Here is a 14,577-nt window from a genome sequence, read left to right as displayed (position 1 = left end):
GTCCAAAACTTTTGACACTAGTTATTAATTTTTAGTGTCACTTGTACCATTCATTTCCATTTCTCTATCTACTAGGCAACAGTGTTCTTTGTTTCCCTTATCCTAAATTTATCTGCTACTCAAAAATACCTTTAATTTTCAGGAGCTGATGGACAAGTCTGAGTTTTTCTTTTAAATTAAGTTCAGACTTATTTTGAAACATTATCAAATAGTGATGTGTTGAGGAGCCCTTTGAAGATGGGGAATTTGACCAGATGGAGATACGTAGGTGAACTCTAGAGCTTAGGATGAAGCCTGGACCTATTTTTGAAGTCAATCTAGGTTTTCCTTTTCTTTTTTGCAGACACTCTATTTTCAGTTCTGATACTTGGTTGTCTGTACTAGTTAAAATACTCTTAAGAATTCCTTTGGCATATCTGATAACCTTACCTTTTTTCTCTTGACTGTCATTTAGGAAAACCGTTATTTTATCATTTTAGATTTTTTTAGTTTTTATGATTAGAAGTAAAAATAGTTATTCATATATAATGATAATTACTATTTGATTAATCTTATAAAGTATATTAAGACATATCTCTTCAGATTGAGTCTCTATTTAAAAAAAAAAAGTGAACTTTTCTCTTTCCATGTTTCACAAGCATAAAACCTCTCATTTACAGGCATTTTCCCAAAACTGATTTTTGCTCAGTTGAATTTATTATTTTCTGCATATGTCGAACGATTTATTCACGTTTTATATTTAAATATTGTCATGTAAAATAAAATTAAGATGTTTTTTAATGGTGGTATGATCATCTACTTTTGTTTTTCCCCAGGAGGATAGCAAACAAGCTCAATTTTTAGCCTTGGCAGTTGTATACTTTATCTCTGTACTTATGGTCTCGAAGTACAGAGATATTTTGGAACCTCAAAATGAAAGGCGTAGCCAGTCATGTAAGGAAACTGGTAGTGAAAGTGGGACTTTATCACTTCCTGGTAAGTTTCCACATTTTATTCTGTGGTATCCAGAGTTCAAGTAAAACGTTACTTGCTTATAGTAGTTAAAATACTGATTCTGGAATTTAAATCTATTTATATAGAAAGTGAGAGCATATACTTATGTTTATTAGTAACTGAATATTTTGCTTTATTTTGAGTACCATGTAGATAGTTGCATTTGGGGAGTTTATTTCTGTTGTTTAAATTAGCCATTTGTTTAAAAGATGAGACGATGTTATCCTTTGCAAGTAAAGTATTAAACATTTTTGTTTACCTAAGCATTTGTTATGAGGAATAAATAACTCATATTCTCTTATAAGAGACAGATTTGTTAAGTAGCTGTAATAACTGGAATTACAGAGCAGCTGCCAGTTAAGATGTATAGTTAGAGAAGCAGCTATTGCAGTTATAGAATTAGTTCCCACCCAGTGGAGGCTACTTATTTATTCAACAAATATTCATTTGGTTCCTACTATGTACTTGAGTATATTCATGAACAAAAGGAAAAGTCTGCCCTCACGGAGCTTTTATTCTAGTGAGAAGAGATAGAAAATAAGTACATGTAATAAATAAATAAATTATGGTATTTTAGAAGGCGATAAGTATTAAGAAAAGTTTAGTGGAAAAATATCAGGAATATAACCAGGAGAAATGGGATGTGGATATTTACTGTAAGGAAAATGTGGAATTATTGGAGGGTTTTGAGTATAGGAGTTATAATTGACTTAGGTTTTTGAAAGTTACACACAGGATTCTGTATTGAGAATACACCCTAGAGGGCAAGGAAAACCCAGTGTGTTAGTTATGTACTGCTGTGTTACACATTACATTGAAGTTTAGTGGCTGTAACCACAGCTCTTTCAGTCTTGTCATGATTCTGTGATTTGGATGATATTTGCTAGGGTTGGAAAGTCTGAGATGGCTTTTCTACTCATCCGTCTAGTGCAGGGCTGGGGAACCTTTTTTCTGCCAAGGGCCATTTTGATATTTATAACATCATTCAAGGGCCATACAAAATTATCAACTTAAAAATTAGCCTGCTATATTTGGTCAAACATTTAATTACCTCATCCCTAATGTGATGGCTGGAACTGCTTCTTTTTGGTGAGGCCTTGGCAGGGCCAGACCAAATGATTTCAGCCCGTGGGTGGGACCTTTCCCACCCCTGAATTCTAATGCCTCACCGAGGATGGCTGCAAGAGCTGAGGCTGATGGACTGAAATGGCTCAGCTGGGGCTGTGTGTCTGGGGCCTTGATACATTTTCTCAGCTGAATTCATTGTTTTCCTCATTAGTTTGGAGGGCCTCTATCTATGGTTTCTGTCTGTGTTCTCTGCAGCAAGGTAGCCAGATTGCTCACTGAGATATTCAGGAATTCCTAGAATGCACCCTCTGCCAGACCTTATTAAAGCTTGGGCACAACTGCTGATTGCTATTTCTGCCTCATCATATTGGTTAAAATAAGTCAGGCCCAGCCCAAATTCAAGGAACTTCTCAAAGGGGTGCATACACAGGAGGCATGGGCCAAGAGGATCATTAATGTAACAAACAGTGTAATATAACCAGTTATGAGGATCTTGCAATAATCCAAGCAAAAAGTGATTTAGGGATAGACTGGGGTGGTGGCTGTAAAGCTAGTGAGTAGTAGTCAGATTCTGAATATATTTTGATGGTAGAGAAAACAGGATGTTAAAATACTAGTTATGGACATGGGAAAGATGGAAGGTAGTCAAGAATGACTATAAGGTGCAGTTGGATAGATTGGAGGTGAAACATGGTTAGGGAAAGATACATTTAGTTTTCCTCTACTGGTGGCTTTTAGACACAGAAGATGTAGAGTAGGCAGTTACATATAGTAGTCTGAGGGTTTTTTGTTTGTTTTTGTGTTTTGATATTTAAAATTTTGAGGGTGAATGAGACCATTAAGGGGATAACTGCTGAGAGACAAGAGAACTAAAGACTGAGTGCTGAGTCCCTTCCGCTTAAAGCATGAGGGAGAAGTGAAGGAAATTAAGAAGGAACAGCCAGTGAGGCAGCAGGTGAAAAAGTATTGTCAAGTCGAAGGGAACCGTCAGTTGCTGCTGCTTTGCCAAGTGCTATTAGGACTGGGAACTGACCAGTTAGCAGGATGGAGGTTTTTGGTGACTGTTGGCAAGATGCAGCATTTTTGTTGGAATGGAGTGAATGCCCAATTAAAGGGAATGAAAATAAAACAGAGAAAAGGTGATGCTCCTTGTTGAATTCGATTTTGAGGATCCTTGAATTGTTCATGCATATAGGGGGGTAACAAGCTTTCTAGTAGTAGAAACCATTTTGAGGTAGAAGTCTTAGGGTTACTGTTCAAAGAGATGGCAATGTATAAAGGCAAAGATGCCCAAAACGTTGTCCCATGTTTAGCAGATTGCACGTAATTTCGTGGTGTAAAGTATAACGTGTGAAGGCATGAGTACTAGGAGACAAAGTTGGAAATGAGCAGTCATCTGATAAGTCTTTGTTGACCACCCGCTCCTTTTCAACCATTGTGTAGGCCCAGGAATTATTAGAGGTGCTGGAGAGGAAGTGTTAGAGAGTACAAATTCCCTGCCCTGATGAAGTTTACACTGTAGTGGACTTATATTTTTAAAGAGCCTGTACCTTATCCTAAGGATTTTGGACTTTCTCTTGTAGGCCAATGGCTTTTAGCCTTGCGTTATCCATTTGGTATGTCGTGTTCAGTTTGGATGGCTTTCTCAGATATTTTTTTATTATTTATTGTTTTTATTTTTTTATTTTACCATCTAATTTCATTATAGGTGCATTAACTCAGTATATTTTGTAGATTATGTAATTTATTTTTGCCTTTTACAACATGCCATAGATTTCATACTTTAAAATAATAGATGGTCATAGGACTGAATACCTTTTTAAAATTAATTCTGATTTTTAAAATTTGTACTTTTCTTCTGTTTCCGGTTAAGATGTAGAAAACACACCAGCAGCATCTAGCCCTTTAACTCCAGCATCAGTGGAAGAATCTGAAAGCACATCGTCTGCTCGAAGGAGGGACTCAGGCATTGGGGAGGAAACAGCCACTGGCTCAGGAAGCAATGTGGACGTAGCATCTCCCCGAGCACCTCCAAGTGTCAGTGCAGGCCCAGATGCAATCAGTGAGGTGCTGTGCACTCTTTCTTTAGAAGTCAATAAATCTCAGGACAACAAAAATGATGGAGGAAATGAGTTGGACAAGGCTGCACCATCACTTCCAGTTTCAAAAAATGTCAATGTAAAGGACATTCTCCGTAGCTTGGTTAATATACCAGCAGATGGAGTCCCAGTGGATCCTGCCCTTCTGCCTCCGCCCTGCCTCGGTGCTCTTGGTGATCTGTCTGTTGAACCACCTGTGCAGTTCAGATCTTTTGACAGGTACTGCAACTAGTTTTGATAATTGTTAAGATCTAAAGGGTAACAAGAATTTATGCAAATTTTCTACCTTCAACATTAAAATGAATGTTTTGATCTAGTTTATAAAAATTACAAGGATATTTTTGTTGTATGGTGTATAGACCATTTCAGATTTTTATTTACCAACACTATCAATAAGATGATTTAAAAGTAATTTCAATATTACATTGGCAAATTACATGTTAAATAATTTTGTTTGTTACAACTTAGAAATCATCTGTACTTACAAATGGCTACCTTTCATACCCTTGCTCTCAGCACTATGCCAGCCTTTGAAAACAAGTCGCAGTCCAGCCCGGCTGGTGTGGCTTAGCAGTTGAGCATCGACCTGTGATCCAGGAGATCTTGGTTGGATTCCTGGTCAGGGCACATGCATGGGTTGCGGGCTCAATCCCAGGAAGAGGCTTGCAGGAGGCAGCAGATCAATGACTCTCTCATCATTGATGTTTCTACCTCTCTCTCTTCCTCTCCTTTTATTTTTCCTGAGTCATTTGAAAGGAAGTTTGCATAATGCTCCATCCCCTTTGAATATTTTATTGTACATTTTCTATATAACCACAATATATTAATCAAAATAAGAAGATTAACACTAATAAAACACTGCCTTCTAATCTGAAATACCTTTCAAGTTTTACTAATTGTCTCAGTAATGCCCTTCATAGTAGAAGGATCCATTTCAGAATAATGTGTTGCATTTTGTTGTGTCTCTTTATTTTCCTTTGATCTGGAAGAACCGTTCCTTAGTCTTCCTTTGAATTTAATGATCTTGCTACTTTAGAAGATGATACCACAGGTGTTTTGTAGGCTGTCCCTCAGTTTAGATTTATCCAGTGTTTCCTCAGGATTAGCTCAAGTTAATGCATCTTTTTGGTAGGAATATCACTGAAGTGGCACTGTTTCTTCTTGTTGCATTCTAACATGTGGCACATGGTTTTATCTCATTTCTGATAATGTTCATTCTGAATATTTATTAAAATGGTGTTTTGTAGCTTTCTCTACTGTTAATGTACCCCTTGTGAAGAGATACTACTCAGAAACTCTGTCATCCACTTCAAATTCATTCACTTTTTTATATGGCCCTGTGGTTTCCTATTCAGTGGGTTATAATTTTTTGTTATTATTTATGTTGATGCTCAGATTGTCTTTGATTTGAGTGTTATTTACAATAGTAAAGATTTGGAAACAGCCCAAGTGTCCATCAGTAGATGAGTGGATAAAAAAGCAGTGGTACATTTACACGGTGGAGTACTATGCGGCAGTAAAAAAGGAACTTTTACCCTTTGTGACAGCATGGATGGACCTGGAGATTATTATGCTAAGTGAAATAAGTCAGTCAGAGAAAGACAAGTATCACATGATCTCACTTATATGTGAAATCTAATGAACAAAATAAATTGACAAACAAAATAGAACCAGAGGCATGGATACGTGGAACAGACTAACAGATGTCGGGGGGGACTGGATAAAGCTAGGTGAAGGGATTAGCTAAAGGACGTATTTGCATAGCCCAGGGACACAGACAATAGTGTGGTGAGGGCCTAGGGAGGGGGGCTGGGGGCTGAGTGGAGGTAGACAAAAGGGGAGAGGAAATGGGGGACATCTGCAATAGTATCAACAATGAAAAATTAAAAAGAAAAAAGGTCTTTGATTTGACCAGTAGAATTCCCTTCCAGTGGGCTCCTGTTTTCTTTTGATATATTTTTAACATAATGTCTCTCTCTCTGGGTGTTGTTTATTTCTGTGTGTCCTGTTCTCTTTATTTCTTCTCATCATCTAGTTTTCTACTTCAGGTTTGCCGTGTGTTGTCATATTAGATATCCAAGCTGATTGAAATTCTTTATGGTAATTATGATGCTCTGAAAGAACACAAGGGATATATAATTTTAATGGAGAATCTTTTTGCTATCATCCTTCATCATCTTATCCCCTCTACCACTGTTTTTAAACAGTCCAGTTCACCCTGTGGGCCATATATGGGTCCTGCCAAGGCAACTACAGGCGGGACTTGAAATTAAATAAATCTAGGAGCTTTTTTCATAGCTAATTTTTAAGTTGATGATTTTGTATTGCCCATTACTCAAATGGCCCTTGGCAGAAGAAAGGTTCCCCACCCCTGGTTTAAAGTGTTAGGTCAGTGTCCTGGAGTGATGAGACTGACAGAGTCTAAGTTCCAGATAAATAGAGCCTTGGTATATAAAGTGGTGCTAGATTCAAATGTGTTTTTCTTTCTTTCTTTTTTTAATAGGTTTTATAATACAGGATTTATGACTTTAGTAATCTGACAAAACTGAGTTTGAGTTCTGGCTCTATCACTTATTAGTGAATTTGGACAAGTAAACCTCATCTGCCTGAGCCTCAGTTTCCTTATCTCCTTAAATTGTATAATGCTATGCAACCATGAAAGAGAAAAGAAAGCGGAACAATATGTATTGATATGAAATGATATTGAAGAGGTGGTATTCTATAGCACTTAGCATGTAGAAATCACTCAGTAAATAAAAACTTAGACCTGGCGGTGTTGCTCGGTTGATTGGAGCATCATATTGGTTGCAGTTTCGATTCCTGGTCAGGGCACATACCTGGATTGTGGGTTCAACCTCTGGTAGGTCAGGGTGCACATGGGAGGCAACCAGTTGATGTTTCTCTCTCACATCAGTGTTTCTTTCAAGCGCCCCCCCCCCCCTCAAATCAATAAACATATCCTCAGGTGAGGATTAAAAAAAATAAAAATAAAAACAGCTATCGTATCCATTCAGTCACTGTTGCTTTCTGTTAGATGTACATGTATACATATAGACACTAAATATCTGAGATACATATTACAGATAAAAGGATTATAATCCCAGTATATGCACACAATGTTAACCAATCAATAAAATGACTTATGTGCTAGACACATTGACAAATGACAGGATCAGGCAGTTCATGTAAGAAGAGAAATGCTGTTAATGTGCAAGTATGTAAAGATTATATCACTAATAATGAAGGAAATAGTAAAAGAACCACGAGATAATTGCCTCTGCTTAAATTTGCAGAGATTTAAAAGATGATACCTAGAGTTAATGAGAGTATGAAGAAACATTTTAATGTTGTTGAGAGGACATATTGGTACAATTTATTTGAGGGCCAAACAGCAGTATTAATTAAAATTTAAAATATATAAACTTAATACACCTCTAGAAGTTTATACAAAAGGTATATGCTAGTATAAAGTGTTTTTTGCAAGAGGAATTTAATAATTAAGCTAAGACCTATTGAGCTTTTACTCTGAAGGTTCTATTCAAGGTGCATTTTTGAGATAGGTAGGTAGGTCGATAGCTAGGTACTATTTTTTATCCTTACTTTATGGATGAAGAAACTGAGGCAAAAGGAAATTAAGTTGCTTAAGTGCTTTATGCTAATAAATGGTGAGATTTGAACCATGGTGGACTCATTCCAGACCGTGTCATTTGTGCAATGCAAACATACTTGCTGATCTTTGAGGGATTGGTCACATTTTATTTTCTGTCCACAGTAAATACTATGTACCCATAAAAGAGAGAAAAGCAGAACCCTGTGTATCAATATAAAATTATATTAAAGATACGCTTTAATGAAAACAGTGTACAAAATAGTTTGGAATTTATGATCTTTTAAACAGATAAATAGGTTTACATATGTCTCAAAAAGTATATATCAAACTGTTAATAACAATGGCTATATTTTGAGGGTTGGAAAAGTGTAAATGATCAGGATTTTAAAATATTCTCAGTTTTTATAATTTGTTTAAATTTGTATTAATCTAGTTTGAGTACTCAGAAATGATTCAGAGTAGATTTTAAAATTTAATATATCTTACTAATATAGTTAAAGAAAGTTGTTTTCTTATAAATGCCCCAAATTTTATATATTTTGGCATTATTTCTTTTTAAATAGTGTAGAAATGAAACTATGCCTTAGTGATGCCTTCTGTGAGTAAGTTATGAACTTATTTAGGAAACCATGCTTAGGTAATGCATATTAAGGGTTTGTTGAAACAAAGGGGAATTTTGGTGGTAGCATTTTTCAGGATGTTATTTGGAACTTACATGTCTGGTATGCATTTAACATATTGTCTGATGGCAAGCCAACTGCTTTATGTTTCCCCTCTCTTTTTCTTAGCAAGAGACACCTTTTGAAAACTCTTTTCATGCAGCTGTAGACCAGTGGAATATCTTTGGGAATTTGAAAGCATCCCTCTGATCATGTATTTATCTCTGGAATGCTGTGTCAGAAATCACAACTCTCCTCATATCTTAAGAATTATCAACTCTCAAGCAATAGCTGGAAAATTTAGAGTAACAGCTACATGAGTGGAACCTTGCTGAAAGGCTGCCAGGTTGTGTGCCTTTTTGGATGGCAAGGTGTTTGTGTTCATTCCCATGCCAAAATTCTTGCTCTTATCTAATTTGAAGATCCTCTCTGGTGATTAGTGGATGCCAGGGATTTATCTTGATAAAGTTCAAGGGCTTGTCTGGCTTTTCAACTAGATCCTTAGGGACTAAAGTGCTAGGTTTAAAATGCTCTTTTCTCCTTACTGAACTATTTGCATGTTAAATAAAATAGCATTTATGTGAAAGTTTGTGATATTTGAAACTGATGTGATTCTGAAATGGAACTTTTGAACCTTAGTGATCTGGAAGACATGGGTACTTTTTCTCTGTTGTTAATAAGCATAAAAAAACTTCCAAAAAAGTCTCCCTAGTTCATGTAAAAAAAAAAAAGTCAACAGTGTTTACAACTTTTTATGTGGAACCTTAGGAAAATTACTTCTTTTTCATCTTTAAAATGGGGATAATATAGGGCACTTAACTCATGGGTGGTGGAATATATATGCAATTTATATCTGTCCTTAGCATAGTGCCTCAGAAATATTATTCATTAAAGTTAGTGAGTTCGTAAAGAAAAAACCTATAATATGTAAAATATTATACTTTAATATTTGGTTTTTAATTGACAGTTTGGAGCAGTAGCTTTCATAACTAAAAGACATAGCTGTCTCCCAAATTCTTTTTGCTACAGAGTTTGAAGTGCTTTTTGTAAAAATTGATGGCACATATTAAAAATTCAGTTATTTGTATTTTAAATATTAACAAGAATTTTGATTTATTTCTTAATAGAAATGTAAGCTGTAGCTTGAGAACGATGCTAGAAATACCCTTGAACATTGCTTAGCATATAGGTTCTCAAAGTTGTGTCAGCTGTATGTTGCATTTTCTTTGTTTTCCAAAGTGTTTTTTTTGTTTTTTCATGTGAAATGCTTAGTCCTTGCATGATTAATCTTGACTAGTGGTAAATTTAAATTTCTAGATTATTTTTTAAAACTATAATGACATGTTTTTTTTAGATTTATACTTACATACATGATACATATGACAGCTTAAAATCCCGGCTGTTGAAGATTTTAGTCTTTTACATGGAAACTTTATAGTAATGAAAATAGCTGGTAAAGGGAATGAAAATATTGTGAAATCTGCCTACTGCTTAATGTCCTTTTATTTGGATTATTATGACTTTGAATTTTCTTTGTTTTTATGTGGCCCAAAGCTGAAGCATTATTATGTTATTTCCTCAGAAATGACTTGAATCAGTCAGTGAATTCAGAAATTGATTAACTTTATTTTTCTATTATGTTCTAAGTACATAGCTGAGCTAGAGAATGTAACTTTTTCCATTTGTGAGCAGATATATTTTTGTATGTTAGTAGTAGTACATACATAATTTTATATTTTGGAAAACTTTATTACTATTGCTTATAAATGATTTTAATATAGAATTGTGTTTAAATGTTAATATGATTGTGGGATGGTTACACAACTCTGAACATACTAAAAATCATTTATTTGTGTACCTTAATATAGTGAATTGTGTGGTATGTGAACTATGTCTCAGTAAAATTTTAAAAAAGGTCAATAGGAACAAACAGTTCAAATTAGAAGCCCTTGTTTTGACAAACTGAATTGTAGAGCAGTTCTGCTATTTACTTTGGTAGTTACTTTACCCTTCTGAGCTTTACTTTTTAATTTTTAAAATGGGAGAAATAGATATGTTAGGCTTGTTTTGAGAATTGAGTAATAATTCTTGGCATATGTCAGTGCTTAATCATAGCTATTAATAATTTATAAGTTTATACTATAGGATTGTGTGGGGGCACAAAGAATAGTGTACATATCATGAACTTTGACTTGGAGAGTCGGGGGGGCTTACCTTTGAGAAAGGTTTTGGAAGGTGAGAAGGAAGCTTGAGGGCAAGTAGGACTAAGAGGACGACATCTCCGCAGAGGAAGAGCATGTACAGAGGGGGTGAGTTGTGAAATGATACACATGCTCAGGAGCCATCACTGCATAGTGCGGAAGCGTGCGAGGAATGCCGGGTTAAATGTAAATTCGTGTAGGAAGCCACACTTTAGATGTGTCAGGAATGAGAATATGTGAAAGATTTTGGACAATCAGTATTTACTGAACTGAAATGAAGAATAGATATTGTTTATGATGGAAAACATTATTAATGACAGTAGTTTAAAGGATTAGAAATGAGCTCAACTTCTTTTGTTAACTTATTTAAGTTTTTGAATAATTTATTTTAAAAATAGTTTTACTATTTTTTAAAATTTTCATTGAATTTATTGGGGCGATCTTTTGTTATCTTTAATCATATCACCTTGGACAAATAGAGATTGTGCATATTATGGAACATATGTAGTACATTTTTTCCCAATGTTTCATTATGAAATGTTCAAACATATAGAGAAGTTGAAAGAATTGTACGGTGAACACCCATAGACCCTTCACTGAGATTCTACAATTACCCTTCAACTCTGTTTGTTTCATCATATAATTCTCTATATATCTATCCTTCTATCCATCAGTCAATCTTATTTTTTGATGCACTTCAAAGTAAGTTGCAGATATCAGTTCACTCTCAATCAAACATTTCAGCATGCAGCTCTCTAACTAGAGATCAATAGTTTTTAAGGTAAAATGTGCATATAGTGAGAGGCACAAATCTTAAGTGTACCATTTGAAGAGGTTTATACACCTGTTTTAACCCAAATCCCCAATCAAGATGAGCCTTAGAGAAAGTTCCCTCATGCATCTTTTCAGCCATTGCCTGTCCCCATTCCTCCAAGGCAGTTATTATTCTGACTTTTTTCTACCATAGATTCGTTTTGTCTTTTCTAGAACTTCATGTAGAAGGAAATACAAAGTTTGCATTCTTCTGTTTAAGGCTTCCTTCATGTAATGTAATGCTTTTGAGGTTTATCGATGCTGTGTTTATCCGTAGTTTCTTTCTGTTGCTGAGTACTGTTGCATTGTATAAGCTTGCCACCATATTTTTATTCATTTTCTGCTTAAAGGATTCTGGGCTATTGCCAGTTTTTGGTCATTATCAATTAAGCTTTGAACATTATCGAGCACGTTTTTTTGTGGCCATGTTATCTTGAGGAAATTCTTAAGAAGAGAATTGCTGGTGCATAGGGCAGGTTTATGTCTTAAATTCAGTTATAGAAAAATCAATTTCACTTTTATTAATATTATTTTCTATTGCTCCTATCACTACTTACCTACTGTATGAATAAAAAAGGTATTGCTGGTTCTTTGTTTTGTGAACAAATGTGAAAGTAAACTGTCCATATTTCTCCTCTCCTCCTTCCCCAAAATAGGTTGCTAGGGAATAGGTAGCTAGAGGTTTTCTTAAACAATACATTTCTGCCTAGAGTAGCAAATGCACAAATTAGATTTGTATTGTTTTCTGAATGTACCACCGGCACACATGTACACACACACACACACGGGACACACACACACTTGGGACACGGACACACACACACACACACACACACACACTCTCTCTCTCTCTCTCTCTCTCTCTCTCTCGGGTCATGTTTACTCCCCCTAAAGTCAATAATCTTCATCTGATATAAGCTACCATGATTTAAGCACACCATTTTGGATTGTGGGCTCAGGTGGCTGTTGCTTCTATTTTTTAGTGTATAGTTAACATTGGCAGTCACCCTTATAATGATGTGACACCAGCTACCCCCAAGTACATTGAATAAGCCATGCCTAGCACAGGAGAACTTGATTTAATTGGCAACAGTGTTTGCTGTCACATGATAGGCACTGAAGTAAAACGGAACCTGTTTCTCTTTGTATTATCTCTTGATATAGCAACAAAAACAGAATGTATTTTTAAAGTACTAGAATTAGAAAATTTCCACTTTTGAATTTATAGGGAACAAGCATTTAAGTAACTTTATTTAGAAACTGAATACTTTAAAGCTGTTAAGGGAATACTTGAAGCTTGCAGTTACAATATTGTCAACAAAAGATGTGATTAAATAAATTGAATGTTGAAGACTTTAGGCTCATGGTTAACACCAGGTAATTAAAAGTAAGCACTGCTGTGGGAGTGCATTATATATCAGCTGTCCTTTTTACCTCGTTAACTGGGTTTTCGCATGTTTATGGAGCTAACTTCAATTAAAAATGCCTTTTAAGTTATACCTAATAAGGTATTTTAGTTATTATTTTGGTATAAACTATTACACTTTAATTGAAATTGGTATATCGTAAATACCTGTGTTTGAATAATATACAAGGTGAACAAATTTGATTGTTTGGTATTTTTGCATCTTGCATTTATATCTTTGTATTGTTTTATCTATATAATATTATCTAAAGACAGCCTTGGGGGATTAAAAAATTGGGTTGTATAGATGTTAAAAAATGGTTTTTATCTGCATTTTTTTAACCTTAGAAAATTTCTAAGGTTTTATGATTTCAGATTAGTGGTGTTCTAAAATCCTTGTTGAAACATGTGGAGTTTTCTGCTTCATTTCTGAGGTTAAGAAAAAGTTAATTACTTTTCCACTTGAGTGCCAAAATTCCTTTTTTATATACCTTTGTTTATATTTTATTTAAGTTAGATAATTAAAGATGATCCTAAACATAAAGGATATTATGTGGTAAAGATGATTTAAATGTTAAAATGAACCATCACATTTCCATAGAACATTGTCCTGATTCTAAAAAAATTGAGATGCAGTAAATATGAACACCATTGAAGAGTTTCTTACTGAGAGACTATTCTAAATTGTTTATCAAAATAGAGATAAGAAAAAATTAGAAAAATAAGTTTTCTATTTTGAAATTTAAGTAATTAACTGAAGTTAATCACATAGTATTAACTAGATGGAGTAACTGGATGGATTACATTAAAATCACTGAGATTAATCTTCTGTACTTTAAAATATGTTTCCTTTTTTATTACAGAAGTGTCATCATTGCAACAAAAAAATCATCAGTCTTACCTTCCACGCTTACTACAAATGTACCTACCAATGCTGTCAGTGTGGTTTCTTCGGTAGATTCAGCCAAAGCACCAGATATAGGAGGAGACTCTCCTGGTGAGTTTGTTATCATGGATTTCAACAAAAAAGGCTTTAGATCCCATTTTAGTAAAGCTTAGGATTTTTGATAAAGAAATTTTGTTAGGTATGCTGTAAATCATGCTTTTATACTGTTTCCTATTTAATAATTTTCTGAATAAATTTGAGTAATAGCAAGTAAGCTAAATCAAGATTTCAGTATTTTCTCCACAGTATATGACAAATTGGATGATGCTGCTCTAAAATACTCTTTTCCTTTTTCTGCACCTAAAAAGATTTGTACAGATGGTGGTTTATGTAAGAAAGTTTCGGTGACAGGTGGTCTTTTAATCTGGTTATCAGTTATCAAATGTTTGTATAGTTTCCAGTACTTTTTTCCTTGAATATTTTTCTGAATTAGAAACTTGGAATGCTAGCCTGGAGCATAGTATCATTCTAGCATTAGTCACAGTAGTTTAGTAACTCCTACTATAATTTTTAAAAAAATTAAAACTTTGGGTGATATTGGTTGTTAAAATTATATAGATTTAAGTATACAATTCTATGATACATCATCTGTATATTGCGTTGTGTGCCTACCACCCAAACTGGATTTTTGCCCATCTCTCTTTCTACATTCCTACCAAGTATAAAAGCCTTTTGGTGCATTTATATGGGTGTAAGATCCGAAATCCCTAAATGTTGACTGGAACCTTAGTGATAATACCAGGTAAACTTGAAAATTGTGTGGTACTAAAATGACCAAGTTAG

General features: G+C 34.7%; 1 protein-coding gene across 2 annotated transcripts in view; it reads left to right on the top strand.

The window, feature by feature from the left end:
* Window positions 1-14,577, top strand: part of LRBA (LPS responsive beige-like anchor protein) — a 504,104-nt gene that overhangs the window by 110,935 nt on the left and 378,592 nt on the right. For both annotated transcript variants that reach the window (XM_087816509.1, XM_087816508.1), the window contains exons 29-31: window positions 816-975; window positions 3,935-4,379; window positions 13,712-13,845. In XM_087816509.1, the coding sequence (XP_087672635.1) occupies window positions 816-975; window positions 3,935-4,379; window positions 13,712-13,845 (739 nt within the window). The remainder of the gene's footprint in view (window positions 1-815; window positions 976-3,934; window positions 4,380-13,711; window positions 13,846-14,577) is intronic.

Source organism: Miniopterus natalensis, chromosome 4, assembly GCF_054644295.1.
Source record: "Miniopterus natalensis isolate mMinNat1 chromosome 4, mMinNat1.hap1, whole genome shotgun sequence".
Classification (NCBI taxonomy): domain Eukaryota; kingdom Metazoa; phylum Chordata; class Mammalia; order Chiroptera; family Miniopteridae; genus Miniopterus; species Miniopterus natalensis.
This window is presented reverse-complemented; position numbering and strand designations above follow the sequence as displayed.